Source organism: Ascaphus truei, chromosome 2 (assembly GCF_040206685.1).
Source record: "Ascaphus truei isolate aAscTru1 chromosome 2, aAscTru1.hap1, whole genome shotgun sequence".
Classification (NCBI taxonomy): domain Eukaryota; kingdom Metazoa; phylum Chordata; class Amphibia; order Anura; family Ascaphidae; genus Ascaphus; species Ascaphus truei.
The window spans coordinates 8824670-8846789 of record NC_134484.1 but is presented as its reverse complement, the minus strand read 5'-3'; the positions used below and the strand labels follow the sequence as shown (position 1 = coordinate 8846789).

Below are 22120 nucleotides of genomic sequence, written 5' to 3'. Positions count from 1 at the left end.
GAACATATATCACTCGGTCTCCGTGGAGGCGATATTGACAATGCCCTACTGAGGAAAGAGGCTAGATGGATCTTTACTTTGGGCACGCAGTCACCTCATGGGTTGAATGAGGATTTCAATTACAGTGCATTCTTGTGAGATCCTCTCCATCATGTGCCCTATCCATCTTCCCGGCCCTCTAACACATCATGGTTAGGATTACCACTTACATATACTCACCTTAGAACCATTCTGTACACCTATATAAATGTATGTACTCACTAAAGTGCCCAGATTTTCAATATACTGTAATCATAAGAGGGCACATTTAGGCAATACATTTACATAATAATAGAATAAATGTCCAGATCTTAATAATAAAAAGTAATTATAAGAGGGCATACTCTTGCACCACATCACACAATAAAGTAATCAGTCATTTTGCGTGCATCTGCTTTATTAATGCTTTTAACTATCACATTTATTTTAGCCATAGGTTACTCCTGTCACAGACCTTCTATGTCCAATCAATACCAGGGGCCGCGCTGACAACATTAGGTTAAGGAGGAGCCTCCCTTTGAATATATTATCAGCGCTCCATGGCAACCACAGGGTATATAAGGCAGGTCTGTGCAGGGTGCCCTCCCTCCCCGGAAGAAGTTCCCTTGCTGGGAACGAAACGCGCGTCGGGATGACGTCATAGCGACGTCTGATGTATCATTGCAGTGTCAAACTCACAGGAGTTTGCTTTCGATTTGTAGGATAGCTTTAAACTTTGATGTGGGCCACCAATGTGGATCCCACTAGTTAGGAACTAGGTACACTAGACCTCCTGCTGGCACTGGATAGCCCAGAGCATATTTACACAGAAGGACTGTCACGGACTCTCTCCCCCCCCCCCCCCTGGCAGCAGCTGCAAAAGCGTGAGTGCAAGTTATCAGCCTGGGGTCCCCTTATGCCCTGTTGTAACAGGTTGATCACGGGGTTCACTCACCTGCACCCACCTCTTAGCAGCGCTCCCATTGATTTATTACTACGGGGGTTCCTTCCAGCCTGGGTTTGCATTCAGCTATCTGTGTATGCAGCAGTGCTATGTGCCCTACTGCAGCTTTGTAACACAGTGTTGCATTACCTATGCTCCCAGTGCCTTTATGTATCACAATACTTGTGTAGATTGTGCACCAGTCATTTCCCTGACAGGGTTATATTTTCTGTTCATCTACTGAATTAATTTCATACTAGTATTGTGAGAACCAATAGTAACTCTATTCTACAGTGTGTTAAACTAGATAAGACATTATCTGGTCATCTAGATTGTTTTCACACCAGAACTGCACAGTACACTATTTAGGTTTTAATATATTTGTTTTGTTTGCTTCCTTCAATTATATTAATAAAAGTTTATCATTTTCATCTAGTAGGGTTGAGTGCATCATATAGGGTTCTTTCCTCTCTCCCCCATACGCTTATGTTTCACCCTGATAGCACCTCCCTAGTAAGTCTATTTTGAGCTGAGCAGGATTTTCCCCTCCCCACACCCCCCCCCCTCCCCTTTCCCCCACTGATTGCCACCTGGGAAGTCACACTGGTTACAAACACATCTTATGCACCCCTCTTCCTCCACCACGGTCACCCGGTATTCTATTGGTAGCCTAAAGTGGTTAAAGTCCATACCACCAGACAGATTCAAGTCCTTTTGTAAGCACGGGCACACAAGAAAGGATACTTTCCCTCCTTTTGATCGCCATACTCCATACAACTGAGGGTGTGTTTCTCTGCATTCTGTACTTTCTTTAGTGGGAACAGCAGTTGCTGATTGCTGTTCACTGTGCTTGCTCCCCCTGGTGGAATGTAAAGGAGGGGCACGCTCTATTACTGAGTGGTTCGGGCTCTGCACTGAGTCACTCACATTGCGGGGGTGGAGCTCTGGTTTTCCCGCCAGCCCTGTGAAGATTTCTGCAACACAATTTAGTGCAGGCTTGCAGTCAGCAGCACGTGTGCTCTCATGATTTGGCGAGAAACGCCAATTTAGGTGTGACTCACTGGATGAGGGAGCCTCCATTTTGATCACAATTCTGTTAATTTCACTAGGGCCCTCTGCGTATATAAGAGGGTAGCCTTCTGGTGGGGCCTCTGGGAAATGTAAAGACAGAGGGGAATTTTCCCGGCATATTTCCTGATCCGCCACTAGCCATAGTCTACTCCACTGTTCAGTGGTGTCGTACTGGTGCTCTATCCTCCTCCACTTTTGGTCAAGGCCCAGGAGTCCTTTTAGGGCCTCACAAATTTCCTTCAACTTCACCGAACTAGTGGGAACATTCCCTACTACTACCACATGTCGCGGGGATACTTTTGTCCACCAAGCCCATTCGTGGATCTCATGGCTTGAGAGCATAAACATGGTTGGGACTTAACTGGCACAATTTGACAAAAAAAAAATAGAATAGGGCACCCCAGGTCTAATCTCAGGAGCGCCTCCAAATGTAACGGGTATTCCCCCGCCCCCAATTACAGATAGAGTGAATGTGAGGGGGAACCTATATGTTACCAGGTGTGGTGCTTTACCTGTTAGGCTCACAGGAGGGCTGAGCTTCCGCCACGGGGAACCTAGGGCAATTATATTAGGAGTAACCCTGTACTCGGTGCAGCACCTCCCCTGCGATGGTTCCCAGCAGAGCGGGAATTGTTCCTCGAAGGACACATACAAATACTCAGCACACCGTATGTGTAATCAATACTGCTTTTACTAGCGTGACCGTACTTAAGCATAACACTCATGAATCAACAGGTGTCCCTCCCTAGAGGAGACACTAACTGACGCGTCTCGAAGGACGCTACCTTCCCCTACACACCCACCGGATGATCCCACCCAGTGTCCAGTAACCCCACACAGTATTACCCCACCCTTCAAGTGAGATATGTATGTGTGACTGCGCAGCCACTATGTCCCGTGTGAATATGAGAGGACTCGTTGGTGCACTTGTGGATTACCTGCCGGACACTCCGGTGCCCGGGCCTGCCAAGGAACTTCACAAAGGATCCGAAGGCTGATGTCAGCTGAATGCAGGAGCTACCGTCCAGGGCGATCCCACCCGGATGGCTACTGCAACGGCAGCGAAGGTCTGAGCCCAAACCTCGGGATAGACACGCGATGTCCGCTGTGTCCCTAACTGGCTCTGAATAGTAAGTGACAGGGTCCCTAACCTGGGGCCTGTCCCTACAACACTCAATACTACTGGGTGGCTCAGGGCTATCTCGGGCCTTGGGGGCTGCTGGCCTAGGGCAGGGAGTCACTGACTCCTGCACCCTACCTCCTTCCCCTGGCTGCTCCTGCCGCTGACTGACTAGCGTGCTCCAAGCCCGCGAAATTTATCTAATCTCCCCTGCAGGAGATTCTGCAGCCCTATTGGCTCTCTGGCATCACATGGGGCGCTCCTGAGGCTCATGGGAGATGTAGTCCCTTCTGTGAGTCCTCTACAATTTGGCTGTCTCTCGCGCGCTTCTCCTGCACATGCGTGAACTTCCTTGCTGCCCACCGCATGCGGGGACTCACTGCGCATGCGCGAAGTGCAAGAAGATGGCGGCGCCCTCGCCGCCCTGCTTCGGGAGCGCTGGGAGCCCTGCAACGTGATCGCAGCCTTGGCAACCGGCCGCACGCATCCCCGGCAACCCCCGAGCAGGATCCTGACCAACCTCACTCTTGCGATCGGCTGGTGGGGCCGCCATTGGACTCCGCGGCACCCGCAATCACCAGCAAGTTGAGGGGGGTGCTGACAGGCAGGGGGGACCTGGCTACATCCTCCCCCTGGTGAAATCCCAACGACCTCGCTTGGGTAGCCGACATAACCATGAACAAGCTTATCACATGGCATTTATATGACTTGGTACACCACATAACACCCACAGTAATACCCGAGGCCAGCTGAGTGATTGCTTTTTGCTGAGACCATTTGTGGGGTGCCCCTAACTGATCATGTGGGGGTTCCTCACTTTTTCGTTTGTGAGCCTCCCCCGGGAGAATCTCTTGGCATGCACGCTCCGGGATAACAGTCACAGGGTTCTTACTACTTCTTCCCCCTGGAAGACGGAATAGTACCATGTCACTGGACCAGACCTTTACACGGCCATCCGCAGCGTGGATGCGATAGGCCAGGAGGTCTTGACCTTTTCCACGGTCCACCACAAGGTGAATGGAGCGCTCCCTGTTGGGCGTAAAGAAGGCAATATTCACTAAATCCATCGCCACACAGTCCTTGTCCCTACATACTTGCGAGGCTTCCACTGGGAAGTGAGCAATGGGCAATGTCTCGGTTTCACCCTGCAGGGGGTAAAGGGTAGATACCTTACTTTTGCGGTGATTCACCGCAGGTCCTCGGGGACGCTGTCGGTTCCCACTTCGGCTGTCTCGAGACCTGTCCCCGAGACTTCTGGGGCAGTCCACTTACTTGCTGGAACCTCGGGAGCGTTGGATCCCAGTCCTGGGACCATGTGGGTTGGAGCGCACGGGCTCACACTCAGGTCATGAGCCTTAGTTGGGGCCTTTTCCACGGCCGCCTCCATCGGAGCCTGTGGGAAGTAAGGAGGTTCCTCACCACTCCGCTGGCTTGTGATGGGTTCCTCTTTCTCCGGTCCCATTTCCGGATGTCCCTCCGACATACTGGGAGTCGCCATGGCCGTGGGACTCTTCCGCAGCTCCGGCCGCACCAGCGCTTGCTGCCGAGGGATGTCGATGTGCACCGGGCCCACAGCAGGGTCCGCAGCAGATGCTTCAGCTTCACTTCGGTGGTTCTCCGGCTGGCGCATCACCACAGCTGTTTGGCTGCTGTCATCAGTAGACAAGGATGGGGATAGGGACACCTCCCCAGGGGAACAGTGGTTGGGCGCCTCGCATTTACTGGTGGCAATCGGCATGAAGCGGTCCTGCTCCGGCGGTACCAGTGGTAGCGATCCCCATTCTCCCTGGGCAGTCACCTTACCCTTCGTTGCTTCCGTCATCTGTGGTTCCGTCTGTGGAACCGCGGTTAGGGCGCACGGGCCCTCCGTAGTTGAGGTAGGTTGGTTAGCCGCATCTTTCTCTGCGGGTTCCGTAGCACATAGCAGCACTGGCTTCAGAAACTGTGCTCCGCAGCAAACACATTTGGGACTCCAGGTCTGTTTGCCACCTGGGAAGTCACACTGGTTACAAACACATCTTATGCACCCCTCTTCCTCCACCACGGTCACCCGGTATTCTATTGGTAGCCTAAAGTGGTTAAAGTCCATACCACCAGACAGATTCAAGTCCTTTTGTAGGCACGGGCACACAAGAAAGGATACTTTCCCTCCTCTTGATCGCCATACTCCATACAACTGAGGGTGTGTTTCTCTGCATTCTGTACTTTCTTTAGTGGGAACAGCAGTTGCTGATTGCTGTTCACTGTGCTTGCTCCCCCTGGTGGAATGTAAAGGAGGGGCACGCTCTATCACTGAGTGGTTCGGGCTCTGCACTGAGTCACTCACATTGCGGAGGTGGAGCTCTGGTTTTCCCGCCAGTACTGTGCAGATTTTTGCAACACAATTTAGTGCAGGCTTGCAGTCAGCAGCACGTGTGCTCTCCTGATTTGGCGAGAAATGCCATTTTAGGTGTGACTCACTGGATGACGGAGCCTCCATTTTGATCACAATTCTGTTAATTTCACTAGGGCTCTCTGCGTATATAAGAGGGTAGCCTTCTGGTGGGGCCTCTGGGAAATGTAAAGTCAGAGGGGCATTTTCCCGGCATATTTCCTGATACGCCACTAACCATAGTCTACTCCACTGTTCAGTGGTGTCGTACCGGTGCTCTATCCTCCTCCACCTTTGGTCTAGGCCCAGGAGTCCCTTTAGGGCCTCACAAATTTCCTTCAACTTTACCGCACTAGTGGGAACATTCCCTACTACTACCACATGTCGCGGGGATACATTTGTCCACCAAGCCCATTCATGGATCTCATGGCTTGAGAGCATAAACGTGGTTGGGACTTAACTGGCACAATTTGACAAAAAAATAAATAGAATAGGGCACCCCAGGTCTAATCTCAGCAGCGCCTCCAAATGTAACGGGTATTCCCCCGCCCCCAATTGCAGATAGAGTGAATGTGAGGGGGAATCAATACTGTATGTTACCAGGTGTGGTGCTTTACCTGGCTCACAGGAGGGCTGAGCTTCCGCCACGGGGAACCTGGGGCAATTATATTAGGAGTAACCCTGTACTCGGTGCAGCACCTCCCCTGCGATGGTTCACAGCAGAGGGGGAATTGTTCCTCGAAGGACACATACAAATACTCAGCACACCGTATGTGTAATCAATACTGCTTTTACTAGCGTGACCGTACTTAAGCATAACAATCATGAATCAACAGGTGTCCCTCCCTAGAGGAGACACTAACTGACACGTCTCGCAGGACGCTACCTTCCCCTGCACACCCACCGGATGATCCCACCCAGTGTCCAGTAACCCCACACAGTATTACCCCACCCTTCAAGTGAGATATGTATGTGTGACTGCGCAGCCACTATGTCCCGTGTGAATATGAGAGGACTCGTTGGTGCACTTGTGGATTACCTGCCGGACACCCCGGTGCCCGGGCCTGCCAAGGAACTTCACAAAGGATCCGAAGGCTGATGTCGGCTGAATGCATGAGCTACCGTCCGGGGCGATCGCACCTGAGGCTCATGGGAGATGTAGTCCCTTCTGTGAGCCCTCTACCGTTTGGCAGTCTCTCGCGCGCGTCTCCTGTGCATGCGCGAACTTCCCTGCTGGCCACCGCATGCGAGGACTCACTGCGCATGCGCGAAGTGCAAGAAGATGGCGGCGCCCTCGCCGCCCTGCTTCGGGCGTGCCGGGAGCCCTGCAACGTGATTGCGGCTTTGGCAACCGGCCGCACGTGTCCCCTGCAACCCCCGAGCAGGATCCTGACCGCCCTCACTCTTGCGATCGGCTGGTGTGGCCGCCATTTGGACTCTGCGGCACCCGCGATCGCCAACAAGGTGAGGGGGGTGCTGAAAGGCAGGGGGGACCTGGCTACATCTATATATATATATTTAATCACCCATTTCCACCATCTTTTAGTGTCTCAAGAACCCAGAGTCTAGAGACTCTCCATGTGAGGAAGAGGACAGATACCTCCCTATGGATTGCACTCACACTTGCCCGGGTGAGTGATTGCAGTTCATTCTGCTTTTTATGTATATTCTTTTAATCACCGAAGTCAGGCGTTATTATTAACATTTGCTCAGTCCCTTAACATCTGTTCATCATTTGTTCATTTGTTCATTTATTCTGAGGGGGATACTATAATAAAGAGCTGCAGGCGAATTAAAGAAGTTACTGCTTGGACCAGGGGAGAAGGAACGCCACACCAGCAGAAGAAAGAAGTAAAGAACAAAAGAAACCTTGATGCGTCAGCATTTGCACAAGGCCGTGCAAGTGTTTCTGTTATTTTATACTTTATTACCCCCACCATCAGTAGTTCGAGGATTCACACACTCAAACTCAATTACTTCATTTTGATTACCCCCAATACCCCTCAACCTGTGCTCCCCCTTTTTTTTATGTATTTCTGTACCACTAAAGATCCTGGATACATCCTATCGGGGTCTGAGCCATAGAAAGAGACTACGAAGCCAAGGGGATCCTTATATACTTGATGTTATTTTTATGAGGCATGACCGTTAGGACCTGCTAACACTCCCTAAGTAAAATTCTTATTAACCTGAATAATTACAGGAAGAGTGATCTGCATTGGATCTGTCGTAACCTGGCAAAATGAACTAACCTGCCAACTTGGAAAGTGGGGGGGCAAGCTTAAACCTTGGGGGGGAGGGGCCACTACACACCCAAAAGCAGCTGAGACCAGCTACACATAGTTAGTAAACACACAGATACCCAACAAGCTCTGATAAACCCCAACCATTACTACATAAGACGCTTTGGCCAAAGGGTTAAACTAAATGACCCTGTATTTTTGTCACATTGGAAGTAGCTTTGGGCATCTTTGTTTGTTTTTTGTTGTAAACACCCCAAAAGCGCGATGTTTCAGGCCGGCGTGGCCTTTCATTAGGGAGGTGTTGGTGAAGGGCTCCCATCGTGTTCAACTGCACTCAAGCAAGACTCCAATTTGTGTAAATAACACACCGTGAGCCCCACTCATGCATTTAATTTTATTGTAATATTATTCAAGGAAAACAGCAGCTCAGATGCTTTTTCATTCAGATACACATATCATATGCATAGAAATTATACACGCATATCATATGCATAGAGATACATATACAGATATCAGATGCATACTCATTAATATACACATATCATATGCATACACATTAATATACACATATCAGATGCATAGACATTAATATACACATATCAGATGCATACACATTAATATACACATAGCAGATGCATAGGGCCTTATTCTGTGAGCCTATCACATCGATAGCACAATTGAATTCTATGGGGTTTCCGTGCTGAAGCACTGGATCAGCGCTGTAGCAGCTTACAGAATAAGGGCCTTAGTCTTATAGACCAGTGGTTCTCAACTCCAGTCATTAAGAGCCACCAACAGGTCAGGTTTAAGGATATTCCTGCTTTAGAACATGTGGCCCACTCAAAATGACTGAGCCACTGATTGAGCCACATGTTCTTAAGCAGGGAAATGCATAAAACCTGACCTGTTGGAGGAGTGGAGTGTAAGAACCCCTGTTATAGACCATACAAAATGTGACAATGTCTCCCTCATGCTGAGAAGATTCAGTCACATTGTTAGTGTATTTAGAGAATGTATCTAGTTTCTCGGTTATGTTTATTAAACTCTATGGCTTCTTGCTGCTGCTTTCCTTTGATGATTTCGCAGGGTCAGAGGGCACTGATTAATGTGCCGAGTGGCTACCAGCAGACATGAGGTTCCGCACTTGGTGTCACCCCGCATAGACTTCCACTTCACACAGGGTGAGATACTCTTCGCGTCCAGGAATAACCACACTGACATAACGACCCACCATGCCGTTGCAGCAAAGAGTAATTATGGGTTTGGAAATGTCGTTGATGGTTCCACATCTGGGGAAGAAGGAAAGAACAGGATATGTAACGAACAGAAACAAATATTTGATGTTACAAAGACATATTAAGGAAAGATAACTGAACTAATTCTAGAAATAAATGTATGTACAGAACTATATATATGTATGTATGTATGTATATGTGCATTCAGGTTTTTTCTTTGCTATGTGTATATGTCTTATATTAGTCATTTCTCCTTCTCTATTTCCTTTTCGCCTTTAAGATCTTCTCTATACAGTAAGTCTCAAAAGAATTCTGTAGGTGCTGCAGATAAATCCTTGGGAAAGGCTGCAATGAGGTGCTAAATGATGATCTGCAAAATTGTAATTATATTAAGAGTGACCATTCTTTTGTTATTCCTTTCCAGCTGTCCTCTAGCGCAGGGGGGCGAAAACTTTTTTCCCTGCGCCCCCCTGCCGGCTGTCCCCTCACTCCCGTGCCCCCCCCAACCCCAATTTACCCTCGCACCGGCGTAATGACGTCACGTTGCCATAGCAACGTGACGTCACATGACCTCGCAGCGTCATTTTGACGCCGCGTTGCCATGGCGACGCCGGGAGGAAGCCGCCGGAGCCACGGGTAAGTATGGTTTACAGAGGCCCTGCAGCTCCCCCGGCACTTAATTTAAGTGCCTTCGGGAAGCGCGCGGGGCCTCTGTAAACCCCGCGCCCCCCGTCGGCAGTCTCGCGCCCCCCCTGGGGGTCGCGCCCCACAGATTGCGCACCGCTGCTCTAGCGCACCCGATAACATACTCCATGTTTCCAGATGTTGGCCATTTTCTACCGAGATTTACCACCTGTCTGCCTGCATATTATTACTGCCTGTCTGTAAGCATATTATTACCGCCTGTCTGTATGCATGTTATCACCGCCTGTCTGTATGCATATTATCACCGCCTGTCTGTATGCATATAATTACCGCCTGTCTGTATGCATATTATTACTGCCTGTCTGTATGCATATTACCACCGCCTGTCTGTATGGATATTATTACCGCCTGTCTGCAAGCATATTATTACCGCAGCCTGTCTATATGCGTATTATTACCGCCTGTCTGTATGCATATTATTACTGCCTGTCTGCATGCATATTATTACTGCCTGTCTGCATACATATTATTACCGCCTGTCTGTATGCATATTATCACCGCCTGTCTGTATGCATATTATTACCGCCTGTCTGTTTGCATATTATTACTGCCTGTCTGTATGCATATTATCACCGCCTGTCTGTATCGATATTATTACCGCCTGTCTGCATGCATATTATTGCCGCAGCCTGTCTGTATGCATATTATTACCACCTGTCTGTATGCATATTATTACTGCAGCCTGTCTGTATGCATATTATTACTGCAGCCTGTTGTATGCATATTATTACTGCAGCCTGTCTGTATGCATATTATTACTGCAGCCTGTCTGTATGCATATTATTACTGCAGCCTGTCTGTATGCATATTATTACTGCAGCCTGTCTGTATGCATATTATTACTGCAGCCTGTCTGTATGCATATTATTACTGCAGCCTGTCTGTATGCATATTATTACTGCAGCCTGTCTGTATGCATATTATTACTGCAGCCTGTCTGTATGCATATTATTACCGCCTGTCTGTATGCATATTATTACTGCAGCCTGTCTGTATGCATATTATTACTGCCTGTCTGTATGCATATTATTACCGCCTGTCTGTATGCATATTATTACTGCAGCCTGTCTGTATGCATATTATTACTGCAGCCTGTCTGTATGCATATTATTACTGACTGTCTGTATGCATATTATTACTGCAGCCTGTCTGTATGCATATTATTACTGCCTGTCTGTATGCATATTATTACTGCCTGTCTGTATGCATATTATTACTGCCTGTCTGTATGCATATTATTACTGCAGCCTGTCTGTATGCATATTATTACCACCTGTCTGAATGCATATTATTACTGCAGCCTGTCTGTATGCATATTATTACCGCCTGTCTGTATGCATATTATTACTGCCTGTCTGTATGCATATTATCACTGCCTGTCTGTACTGCACCGACACACTTTATTCGAGCAAATACCCGGTATGTACCTGGCAGATACCTGGAATGCGCCACTCCTCACCTCTGACAAGCCCCGTTGCATTTGCCTTCCCAGCCTGGGTTCATGCCTGGCTGATGGGCGGCTGATCTGTTAAATGATAATGATTAGGATTTAATAGGCTGCAATGCTTCGCGTGTCTACCAGATGGCATAAATTCATGAATTGTAATGCAGTATATATATATATATATATATATACTGTGCAGTATTGCAGCCAGCGGGAATAAAATGCTTCAATCCCTGCCTGGAAAATAACTCAATGCACTCGGGCAGAAAACAGTCACAAACCTCAATACACCCGGGTATACCCGAATTCGTGGGACTAGCCAAGCTCGAATAAAGTGTGTCGCCAGTGTATGCATATTATTACTGCCTGTCTGTATGCATATTATTACTGCAGCCTGTCTGTATGCATATTATTTCCACCTGTCTGTATGCATATTATTACTGCAGCCTGTCTGTATGCATATTATTACCGCCTGTCTGTATGCATATTATTACTGCCTGTCTGTATGCATATTATTACTGCAGTGTATGGGGTATGTGGCATCTTGTATAACAAACTCTGCACAGATTGATTTTTTTAGCTAAAACAGTAATTAGCCGATTTCTGTACATGGAAGTGTTATCTCTGTCTGTGTAATGGCGCTGTGACCACTGTGCGTTGCTGGTGGCAAAGGAGATAACCTGTATTAATATTTCTATTACCAATATACCTTTATCTTCATGGAGCCAATATATAATTACATAGTAGATGAGTTTGAAAAAAGACATACTTTTTGTCCATCAAGTTCAACCTATGCTAGATTTACACGACAGATACTTTATCCAATATCTGTATTTACAGTATATTGATCCAGAGGGAGGCAAACAAAAAACCCCAGTGACATCATCTAATGATATCTCATAAGGGGAAAAAAAAAATCCCTTCCTGACTCCAAATTTTGGCAATTAGATTACTCCCTGTATCAAAATCCTTCCCAAGTATACTTATTTGGTATATCCCTGTATACCTTTCCTTCTTTCCTTGGGATGAATAGAAAGTAGGACAAAGGAAGGAACATGCTGGTACTCACATAGGGTTGTTGTTGTCTGCAGAGTTTCCGACACGGACCTCGGCATCTAACAGACGCTCACTGCAGCAGTCCTGCCTGTTCACTATAACAATTGTATCTATCTTAATGGTTTGCTTCATGTCCAGCCTCCACCAGGGATCTTGCTCATACTTGGTGTGGGAGCAGGGGTGTAGATATGCATTACTCTCTTTGTTGCCATCAATAGCTCGATCAGCAGTACCTGCTACAGTAGCTCCACCAACCTCAGGTGATAGAGCATAGATGTAAGTGGAGCTTTGATTGGCTTCTACCGGTCTTGCTAAATTTGGCCCTAAAAAGAAAACCGGTTATTTTAGACTGGTAACTATTCCAACAGAAGACAGGCACACACACAAATACACACAGAGCTGGGACTGATGTAGTAGCTTCATTGGTAAAGGACTTCAATTCTTTTGTCCGCAGCCCGGGAAACCCTTTTACTGATGGAATTCCATCTCTGCGGGATCCTTTTTATATACAGAAAGAGGCCGTGTCGAGATTAGGAGTGGAAGGATTGTAAATGGGCGCTCATGTTTAGAATAGGAGTTTTACCAAATGTGAATAACACGTGATTAGTGCACAAATCTTTAAATTAACGAATGTGTCATCAATTCGTGACAATGAAGCAAATTAAACCAATACTTCATACATAAATAAAGTGTACTGAAATTGAATAAAGTGAAAAATACACAAATAATAAATCACCACAAATGTGAATAACATGTGATTAGTGCACAAATCTTTAAATTAACGAATGTGTCTTGAATTCGTGACAATGAAGCAAATTAAACCAATACTTCCTACATAAATAAAGTGTACTGAAATTGAATAAAGTGAAAAATACACAAATAATAAATCACCACAAATGTGAAAAAAAACGTGTAATAGTATTTGTTAAGCAGCTTAATCAACCATTTTTTGACCGTTTCTACATTGATGTACGATTTCTTCCAGATAAGGGGAGCGCCGATGTTCACAACGTGGATATGTGGAAACACAAAAATATATATGTACAATATTGGAGCCTTAAGGTAGTGGGTGAGGGATAAATCAAGAGGTAAGTATTACACTCACAAATTCCCTATAGTACAGTAGTTGGGCATGTCAGAGATCCAATCTCTCTCTGACATGAGCAGATGTGGTAAACATTACTAAAATAAATGTAATACAATGTGTATTAATACAATATGTATCAAATTGTTTTAGTAATGGTTATTATAATTGTGCTGCTGGGATTTCCACATGTCAGTACTGTATGGTATACATAACCATCTACCCTCTGGAAGAAATCGTACATCTCGTGATTAGCCAGAGTAGCCTTCTCATCAGGAACCAGGCTTAACCTTTGTAAACATTTTATTTTAAAGGATCCATGATTTTTCATCAGCGGGTCAAACATAGCGGCCTATTCAGGTAGGTTCGATAAGATCACTGCCGTATCGATCGGCTCGGCGTGTTCCTACCAGCCGGTCTGACATTTGTGTTAACACGGCATACAGAAAGAGTTATCGCAAGTCAGATACCGTTCGGTAGGAAAATGCTTTACCGATCGGGATAGCAGTGTCTTTAGCTGTGACTTTCTCAGAGTTCTGCCTGTGCGATCTCCCTGCACAGAGAGAGCTGCATCTCCCTGCACAGCTCTTACAGGGGATCTCCCTGCACAGAGAGAGCTGCATCTCCCTGCACAGCTCTTACAGGCGATCTCCCTGCACAGAGAGAGCTGCATCTCCCTGCACAGCTCTTACAGGCGATCTCCCTGCACAGCTCTTACATGCAATCTCCCTGCACAGCTCTTACAGGCGATCTCCCTGCACAGAGAGCAGCCTCTCCCTGCACAGCTCTTACAGGTGATCTCCCTGCACAGAGAGAGCTGCATCTCCCTGCACAGCTCTTACAGGCGATCTCCCTGCACAGAGAGAGCTGCATCTCCCTGCACAGCTCTTACAGGCCATCTCCCTGCATGGAGAGAGCTGCATCTCCCTGCACAGCTCTTACAGGCGATCATACTGTTTTTATTTACATTTTATTAACATATTACTGAAGCAGGGGTTCTCTAGACCTGACCCCCATTAATTTTAGGTCTGGGCACTCAGGCCTCTGTAGCGGGTGCTGGTATCTCCGCAAAGTTTAAATGTTCCTGTTACGTGACGCAGGAGAATTTTTTGAAGTGAATCTTCTTTAGCGGCGTGAATACAGTTGATTGAGGCGGAAGTCAATGGTGACGGAAATGACATCACTCCTGGCAGAAGAGGCCGTCAGTGTTGCCAGCTTCCCCCAGGAGGAATCAGCACTGGACACCTCCCCCCCCCCCGCCACCGTGTCACCTCTCACAGCCAAAAAGGGTATTTTGTAACATTTGGTGGAGAAGGCGGGCACCCACATTATATGTCTGAGGGTATAAAACTACTTCAAACTCACCATGGAGGAAGTTGTCAAGGCATTGCTCCAGTCTGCATCTGCTCAGCAGCAGACTAACGCTGCTCAACAGCAGGCTATCGCTGCTCAACAGCAGGCTATCGCTGCTCAACAGCAGGCTATCGCTGCTCAACAGCAGGCTATCGCTGCTCAACAGCAGGCTATCGCTGCACAACAGCAGGCTATCGCTGCACAACAGCAGGCTATCGCTACACACCAGCAGGCTATCGCTGCACAACGGCAGGCTATCGCTGCACAGAAGCAGGCTATCGCTGCACAACAGCAGGCTATCGCTGCACAACAGCAGGCTATCGCTGCACAACAGCAGGCTATCGCTGCACAACAGCAGGCTATCGCTGCACAGAAGCAGGCTATCGCTGCACAACAGCAGGCTATCGCTGCACAACAGCAGGCTATCGCTGCACAACAGCAGGCTATCGCTACACACCAGCAGGCTATCGCTGCACAACAGCAGGCTACCGCTGCACAACAGCAGGCTATCGCTGCACAACAGCAGGCTACCGCTGCACAACAGCAGCCTATCGCTGCACACCAGCAGGCTATCGCTGCTCAACAGCAGGCTATCGCTGCACAACAGCAGGCTATCGCTACACACCAGCAGGCTATCGCTGCACAACAGCAGGCTAACGCTGCTCAACAGCAGGCTATCGCTGCACAACAGCAGGCTACCGCTGCACAACAGCAGGCTATCGCTGCACAACAGCAGGCTACCGCTGCACAACAGCAGCCTATCGCTGCACAACAGCAGGCTATCGCTGCACAACAGGAGGCATCGCTGCACAACAGCAGGCTATCGCTGCACAACAGCAGGCTATCGCTGCACAACAGCAGGCTATCGCTGCACACCAGCAGGCTATCGCTGCACAACAGCAGGCTATCGCTGCACAACAGCAGGCTATCGCTGCAAAACGGCAGGCTATCGGTGCACAACGGCAGGCTATCGCTGCACAACAGCAGGCTATCGGTGCACAACAGCAGGCTATCGCTGCACAACAGCAGGCTATCGCTGCAAAACGGCAGGCTATCGCTGCACAACAGCAGGCTATCGGTGCACAACAGCAGGCTATCGCTGCACAACGGCAGGCTATCGCTGCACAACAAGAAACTTACTTTACACAGCAGCAGGCGAACGCTGCCCAACAGCAAGTTGCCGCTGCAGCTACCGCTGCACTGCAAGAGACTAACACTATCCAACAGCAGGCTACCACTGCAGTTATCGCTGCCCAACAGCAGGCTACCACTGCAGTGATTGCTGCCCAACAGCAGGCTACCACAGCAGTTACCGCTGCCCAACAGCAGGCTACCACTGCAGTGATCGCTGCCCAACAGCAGGCCACCACAGCAGTTACCGCTGCCCAACAGCAGGCTGCCGCTGCAGTGATTGCTGCCCAACAGCAGGGTACCACTGCAGTTATCGCTGCCCAACAGCAGGCTACCACTGCAATTATCGCTGCATATAGTTATGCCCCAACGATTCAAAGAGGGAGGGTATAGTAATAAAAATATCAAGACAGCTTATAAAAGAGCAAAATACTCTCCACGAGCAAACCTCCTCACAGATGAAACACCAAAAACTGAGGAAAAGGTAATACGCTTTGTTGGTACGTACAACAAACAGTGGCATTTGGCAAGGGAGGTTCTCCATAAGCATTGGCACATACTTCGGGCGGACGAGGATATCAGAGAAGTGATTCCTACCTACCCATCTATGGTGCGTAGAAGAGCTAAAAATCTTAAAGATATCCTAGTCCACAGCCACTACATGGAGACATCAACACGAACATGGCTACCACCTAAACCACTAGGCAGCTACTCATGCCAACACTGTAAAGCGTGCCAACATATCACTACCACTAAAACCTTCCAAAACTGGAATAACTCAAAAACCTACCTAATCAGAAAATTCATCAGTTGCCAAAACTTTGGAGTCATATACCAAGGACTCTGTAAATGTGGTAAAATCTAGATTGGCAAAACGAAATGACAATTCAAACAGCATGTCCTAGAACACATAGGCAACATACGCAACGTTGTGGACACGCCAGTGGCAAGACATCTAAATTCCTGCCAAAATGGAAACCCAAAATCCATTTCGTTTACAGGCATTGACCAATTTTCTTTAGGCCCAAGGAGAGGTGACATAGATACAGTGCTTCTACAGAAGGAAGCTCGCTGGATATATACATTACAATCATTAACACCTAGAGGCCTCAATGAAGGTTTTGTTTATAGCCCATTCATTTAACCAATTCTATCAGTCCTAACCAGGCATTGATACACCAAATATGCCAAACCAGTCAAATAAGGTGCGCTCTGTCCATCTTCTGGGGATGGATCTCTCTGTCCCAGTCTGCCAACTATATATACATTAATGACTGTCTATAACCAAATTGAGTCAAAGAAAGATACAATCACACAGACATTTATTCAGTTTATTTACTTTATTCATCCCATTATACAATATGATAGTGACATATAAAGTGAGAGGCACTATCCATTACAATACCTACTAGACAAGTCTAAACACTGTATAGCAATTTGCAATCTAGACCACAGCAGCATGGCACAAGATCTAACAGACTATGAGAGAACACAAGGTCACATTGCTGGCTAAGATTACCACTACAGACCAGCGCCCCAGTGCGCATGCGCTAACCTCCAGGGGTTACATTAGTTTAAAGCCGAGTGCTATAAATACTCTACTGAAACATGGGACACCACCCGCAGACTGGCCTTGAGAAAGCTTATCGCGAAACGCGCGCGTTGACACGGCATCACACAGTCACGTGCACGCGCTGAGCCTCCGTTCATTCACACTGACTCTATCCAAACAGGAGAGTCAGCGTGGCTCAGCTGCCTGCACAGCTACGGGCTCACAACAGACCTGACGATCTTGCGAGCCAATTCATTTGGGAACGATTACATCTATCTGGCATAATACTTTTAACTATACTACCAGGAACTACTCTATTGCTAATAACCTATCACATTATTACATTAAAGGATTATACTTATTTCATTAGCAACCAGTCTCCGAAACAGACATTAACCTCTGAAGTGCCAGCTACACACCAAGTATGGAGTAGCATAACACCGTTTAGGATAAGGATTTTTATTACTAACCTGTAAAGATCCTATAAGGTGTTATACTTAGCAGACATCTGCAGTGCCTCTGTTAAACCAGTGTTAATCCTCTGAGTACTAGTGCGAACTAGAGATCTGCATTTATCAGATCCCAAGTTCTCACGATTTTACATTTATTCTCTAGCACTCAAGCATAATTAGTCTTTAATTAGCGCGAGTGATCACGTGTTGGTGCACAACTACCTATGATTGCATTATACAATCTCATCACAATACTGGCTGCACATTACAGCAGCAAAGTAGAAGGTCTCAGATAAAGGTGCACCAAACAAGTACGCAACACTGTGGCACTACATATCTGGTCATCACTTTCATTCCCACTCCAACCAATCCCTAGATGACCATTGTATATGAGGAATACTAGGGCCAGTGAATTTACTAACACTGGACATAGTTATCCATTCAACACTCCTCTGGAGTAAACTACCCCAAGAGTTCCACAAAGGAAGATAGAATGGCCTAAAAAGGTCAAATTGTGCGCCTTGCACTACACCAATGGAGATATGGGGAACCAATAAATTGTGAATGTGTGGTGACGGAACAAAAACTGCAATAAGAGTGCGGAGGTGGTGCTGGCAGGGATGGGGTTAATGATAAGCAAAGAAAAGAAAGAAAGCTCCCTAATAGCCGCACAAGAGAACACCTATACCTATGTTAAAAATTACTATTTATTAATAAATGATTAAAATATATTTATTGCAGCAAAAAGCTAACGTGAACCAAAGTGATTAAAATAAATTAAAAAACGGAGGAGGTAACTGTATACCTAATTCAAACTAACAGTGTAAGCTAGGAATAACTATTTTAGAATTTCCCACTGCTATATAATTATACTAACAGTGGTAGTTATACCAACACAGTTCTATATAGTTTGAGGACTACACCTAAATGGAGAGTATAGCTTAATGTAGTGTGTGTGCTCAGAATAATATATTTGTTGAGCCAGCTAATGCTAGTATACGGATATATACACACACATATGTACCAGACCAACGGGTTCAAAGGTAAATGAACCTAGAGGTCTGTTATGTTTAGCAGAACAGCTATTTCAAGATCACAAAGTATGTGTCTTGTACTCAGAACCATGACAAATAGGAAAGTAGTCAGAGTGTTGTACTTCCTTTAGAAGGCTCCGAAACACTCTAACTGAGAGAAGGCAACAGACCTCTCCGATATAGCCAGCGCACTAGGTGGTGACGCTTAGCCTGCCCCAACATAACAGACCTCTAGGTTCATTTACCTTTGAACCCGTTGGTCTGGTACATATGTGTGTGTATATATCCGTATACTAGCATTAGCTGGCTCAACAAATATATTATTCTGAGCACACACACTACATTAAGCTATACTCTCCATTTAGGTGTAGTCCTCAAACTATATAGAACTGTATTGGTATAACTACCACTGTTAGTATAATTATATAGCAGTGGGAAATTCTAAAATAGTTATTCCTAGCTTACACTGTTAGTTTGAATTAGGCATACAGTTACCTCCTCCGTTTTTTAATTTATTTTAATCACTTTGGTTCACGTTAGCTTTTTGCTGCAATAAATATATTTTAATCATTTATTAATAAATAGTAATTTTTAACATAGGTATAGGTGTTCTCTTGTGCGGCTATTAGGGAGCTTTCTTTCTTTTCTTTGCTTATCATTTACCCCAAGAGTTCACTGAAACACTTGGTACTATTTAATAAATGTTTTAAACCCCATTGTTTTAACGAGTTCATCAATAAAAGTATTTTAATTATTTCCATCATCTCACATAGGAATAGAGTGCTATATAGGGGTTCTGTTCATCTTCAGTGTTACTTTGATCTTTGTTTGTAAAGAAATGATGATGCCAGCATTCGCCAAACGGATAAATGTGTAGACCAATAATTATTTGATGAGCGTGAATTGTAGAGATTACATGAATAAAAATGTATTTATTTTACCTGCAAAGCTAATTTGTAATTTGGCTCATTCGAAAAAAGTCAATTAATTTAACTAAATGTAATATTTTTGCATGCTTTTAATAAGTTCTCCACCGCACCAAACTCAATAAGATCTTCTCTTTAATGCCAAAACATGAAAACATCCATCTGAATGTTCTTACCTCCTGGCGGCTGACAGCAGGACTGAGCCCATCCCAAGACTGCATAAGCAAACAGAAGCACAAAGAACTTCATCCTAATGTGAGGGAAATGGTCACATTTGTGACAGTTACTAAAATTGCATATCTTACCTTTACCTTCATGGGGCATTTACACTACACACTGAAGACACGCCATATTTGTATTAGTTTAAGTAACATTTATGTTTAACTATTTTTCTTAAATATTACTATGTTTTAGACGCACAAAACCTGAACAAAATGTTTATCAGAAATATTTTATTTCCAGTGTCTTTCCATTAGGTATTAAAATGTATTAATTACTTCTGGCATTGCGACCATGCAATTGCTTGTTAAACAATCACATGGTTGCGACCTGCACCCCATGTCAGGAATGGAACATGGCGTCCTTCTCTTCCTTTCAGATCTCCCCCAAAAATACAATGATGTTCTGTGATTGGCATAAGTGCCTCCAGAGTACTGGTCCTGAAGAAGTCCCAAGAATGTCATGAGGACACTATAAAGGTTATATTAGTCAGCAGGAATGGTTCATACCAACTTTAGTGAGATTGTTAAAATGGAGATTAGGTTTGATATTCTTTGGCAATATGAATATACAAACCCTTCACCTGAGCAAAAAGATTAGCTAAAGCAATAGTAATGTTTGTAAATAATGAAAGATGTAAAGGCTGTGACAGGGAGTGTGATTTCATATTGTCTTGCTTACCTGTGAAGGAAATGCTGAAAAACACAGTAGTGCTTCTCAGATTTTAAGAAGATTTAAAAACAATACAATAAAGATCACTGAAGGAGCATCCCTTACCTGAATCCTTCCTTATATCTGCCCTTCCTAATGAACCATCGATCTTCATGTATCTATATCCTGTACTTCCTCTTGTTCACCCTGTCTCCACACATCACTTAGATTGTAAGCTCTTCGGGACAGGGACTCCTTTTCCTAATGTCTACTTTTATATAAGAATCACTTATTCCTGCTATGGTCTGTGTGTTACTGCTGTAAAGCACTGTGGACATGGATGGCGTTATATATAAATAAAGATATACATACAGTGCATACATCCCATTTCTCTTTCCACATTACCCATTATGTCAGCGATGTGCCCATCAGTTCCTCTTAACCTTTGGGGTTCTCTTGTGCCCTCCCCGCTCTTCTCATTGCCCCCAAACTCGTCAGTCTCTTCAGTCTCTTTATGATCTCTCCTGTGTTCCTCAGTCTGCCACATTACCTCTTATCTTTTCCCATTCCTGATACTGTTGCATGCAGGTCATGGTAACATTATGTTTGTTTGTAAGGTAGGAGGCAGGTTTAAGTTTAAGACAACTGTCACTCAAGCCTCTTAAATCTCTCTGTATTTTAAACATTACTACTGTATACAAACACTGGTCTACTTTAACAGCAGCTGATGTCATTTTTGGAGTCTTTTTGTTTGCTTTTAGTAATGTCTTAGGAAGAAATAAATCAATAGTATTCTTATAGTATCTGTAAAAAAAAAATTAACATCAATATTTCCCTCACTAAAAAAAATAGATTTTATCATGTAAATAAAGTAATATACAGATGTAGCAAATGTTATTGCACCCGCAGATAGCGCAGAATATCACAGAGTATCCAATCATTACTCGCCAGCGAGTGCAAAACCCTTTGCTGCATCTGTACATATAGTTTGTCCCACATGGTTAATGTTAGAAGAGACCAAAAATACCACTACAGCTAAGCAGATTGTACAATCAGCAAGATGAAGAGACATGCAGTACTCACCTTAATTCTCTCTCTCACCTCTGCAGCACTGGGCTGAAAGCTGGTCTTATATACAGGTAACTTCCATTATCCTCACCTTGTACCTCCCACTTATTGTAATATTCTCAGCCCTACACTTTCTTCAGAAATATTTGTTTTCCGAGGAAATGGGGATTTATTTGACATCTGATCTTTATCTTTGACTGTCCCTGTTTTTCTTTTTCAAGTTATTTACTGAACACAATGGGGATTATTCATTAAACCACAATAGTGCCGATCTGGGCATGGTCACAGAGAAACTCCTATTGAAGTTTTCAGGCAATAGTGCCCCAATCTGTACTCTAGCAGTTTAATTAATAACCTCCCCCCCCCAGTGAGTTCAGATTAAAAAGTGTTGGTTCAATCACTACTTTATTACCTGCTTTAGTAACATAGAATAAAAGAAGACAC

The 22120-nt window shown here is 45.5% G+C and overlaps 1 protein-coding gene across 1 annotated transcript in view; it reads right to left on the bottom strand.

Moving 5' to 3' along the window:
- The window catches only part of LOC142488077 (uncharacterized), a 246643-nt gene extending 224876 nt beyond the window's left edge, over nt 1–21767 (bottom strand). Inside the window, exons 1-4 of the mRNA XM_075588452.1 lie at nt 21692–21767; nt 19915–19988; nt 12220–12529; nt 8921–9055 (exon numbers count right to left, since the gene is read on the bottom strand). Of these exons, the coding sequence (XP_075444567.1) occupies nt 8921–9055; nt 12220–12529; nt 19915–19987 (518 nt within the window). The 5' untranslated portion in view covers nt 19988; nt 21692–21767. The remainder of the gene's footprint in view (nt 1–8920; nt 9056–12219; nt 12530–19914; nt 19989–21691) is intronic.
- Between the last annotated feature and the right edge of the window lie 353 nt (nt 21768–22120).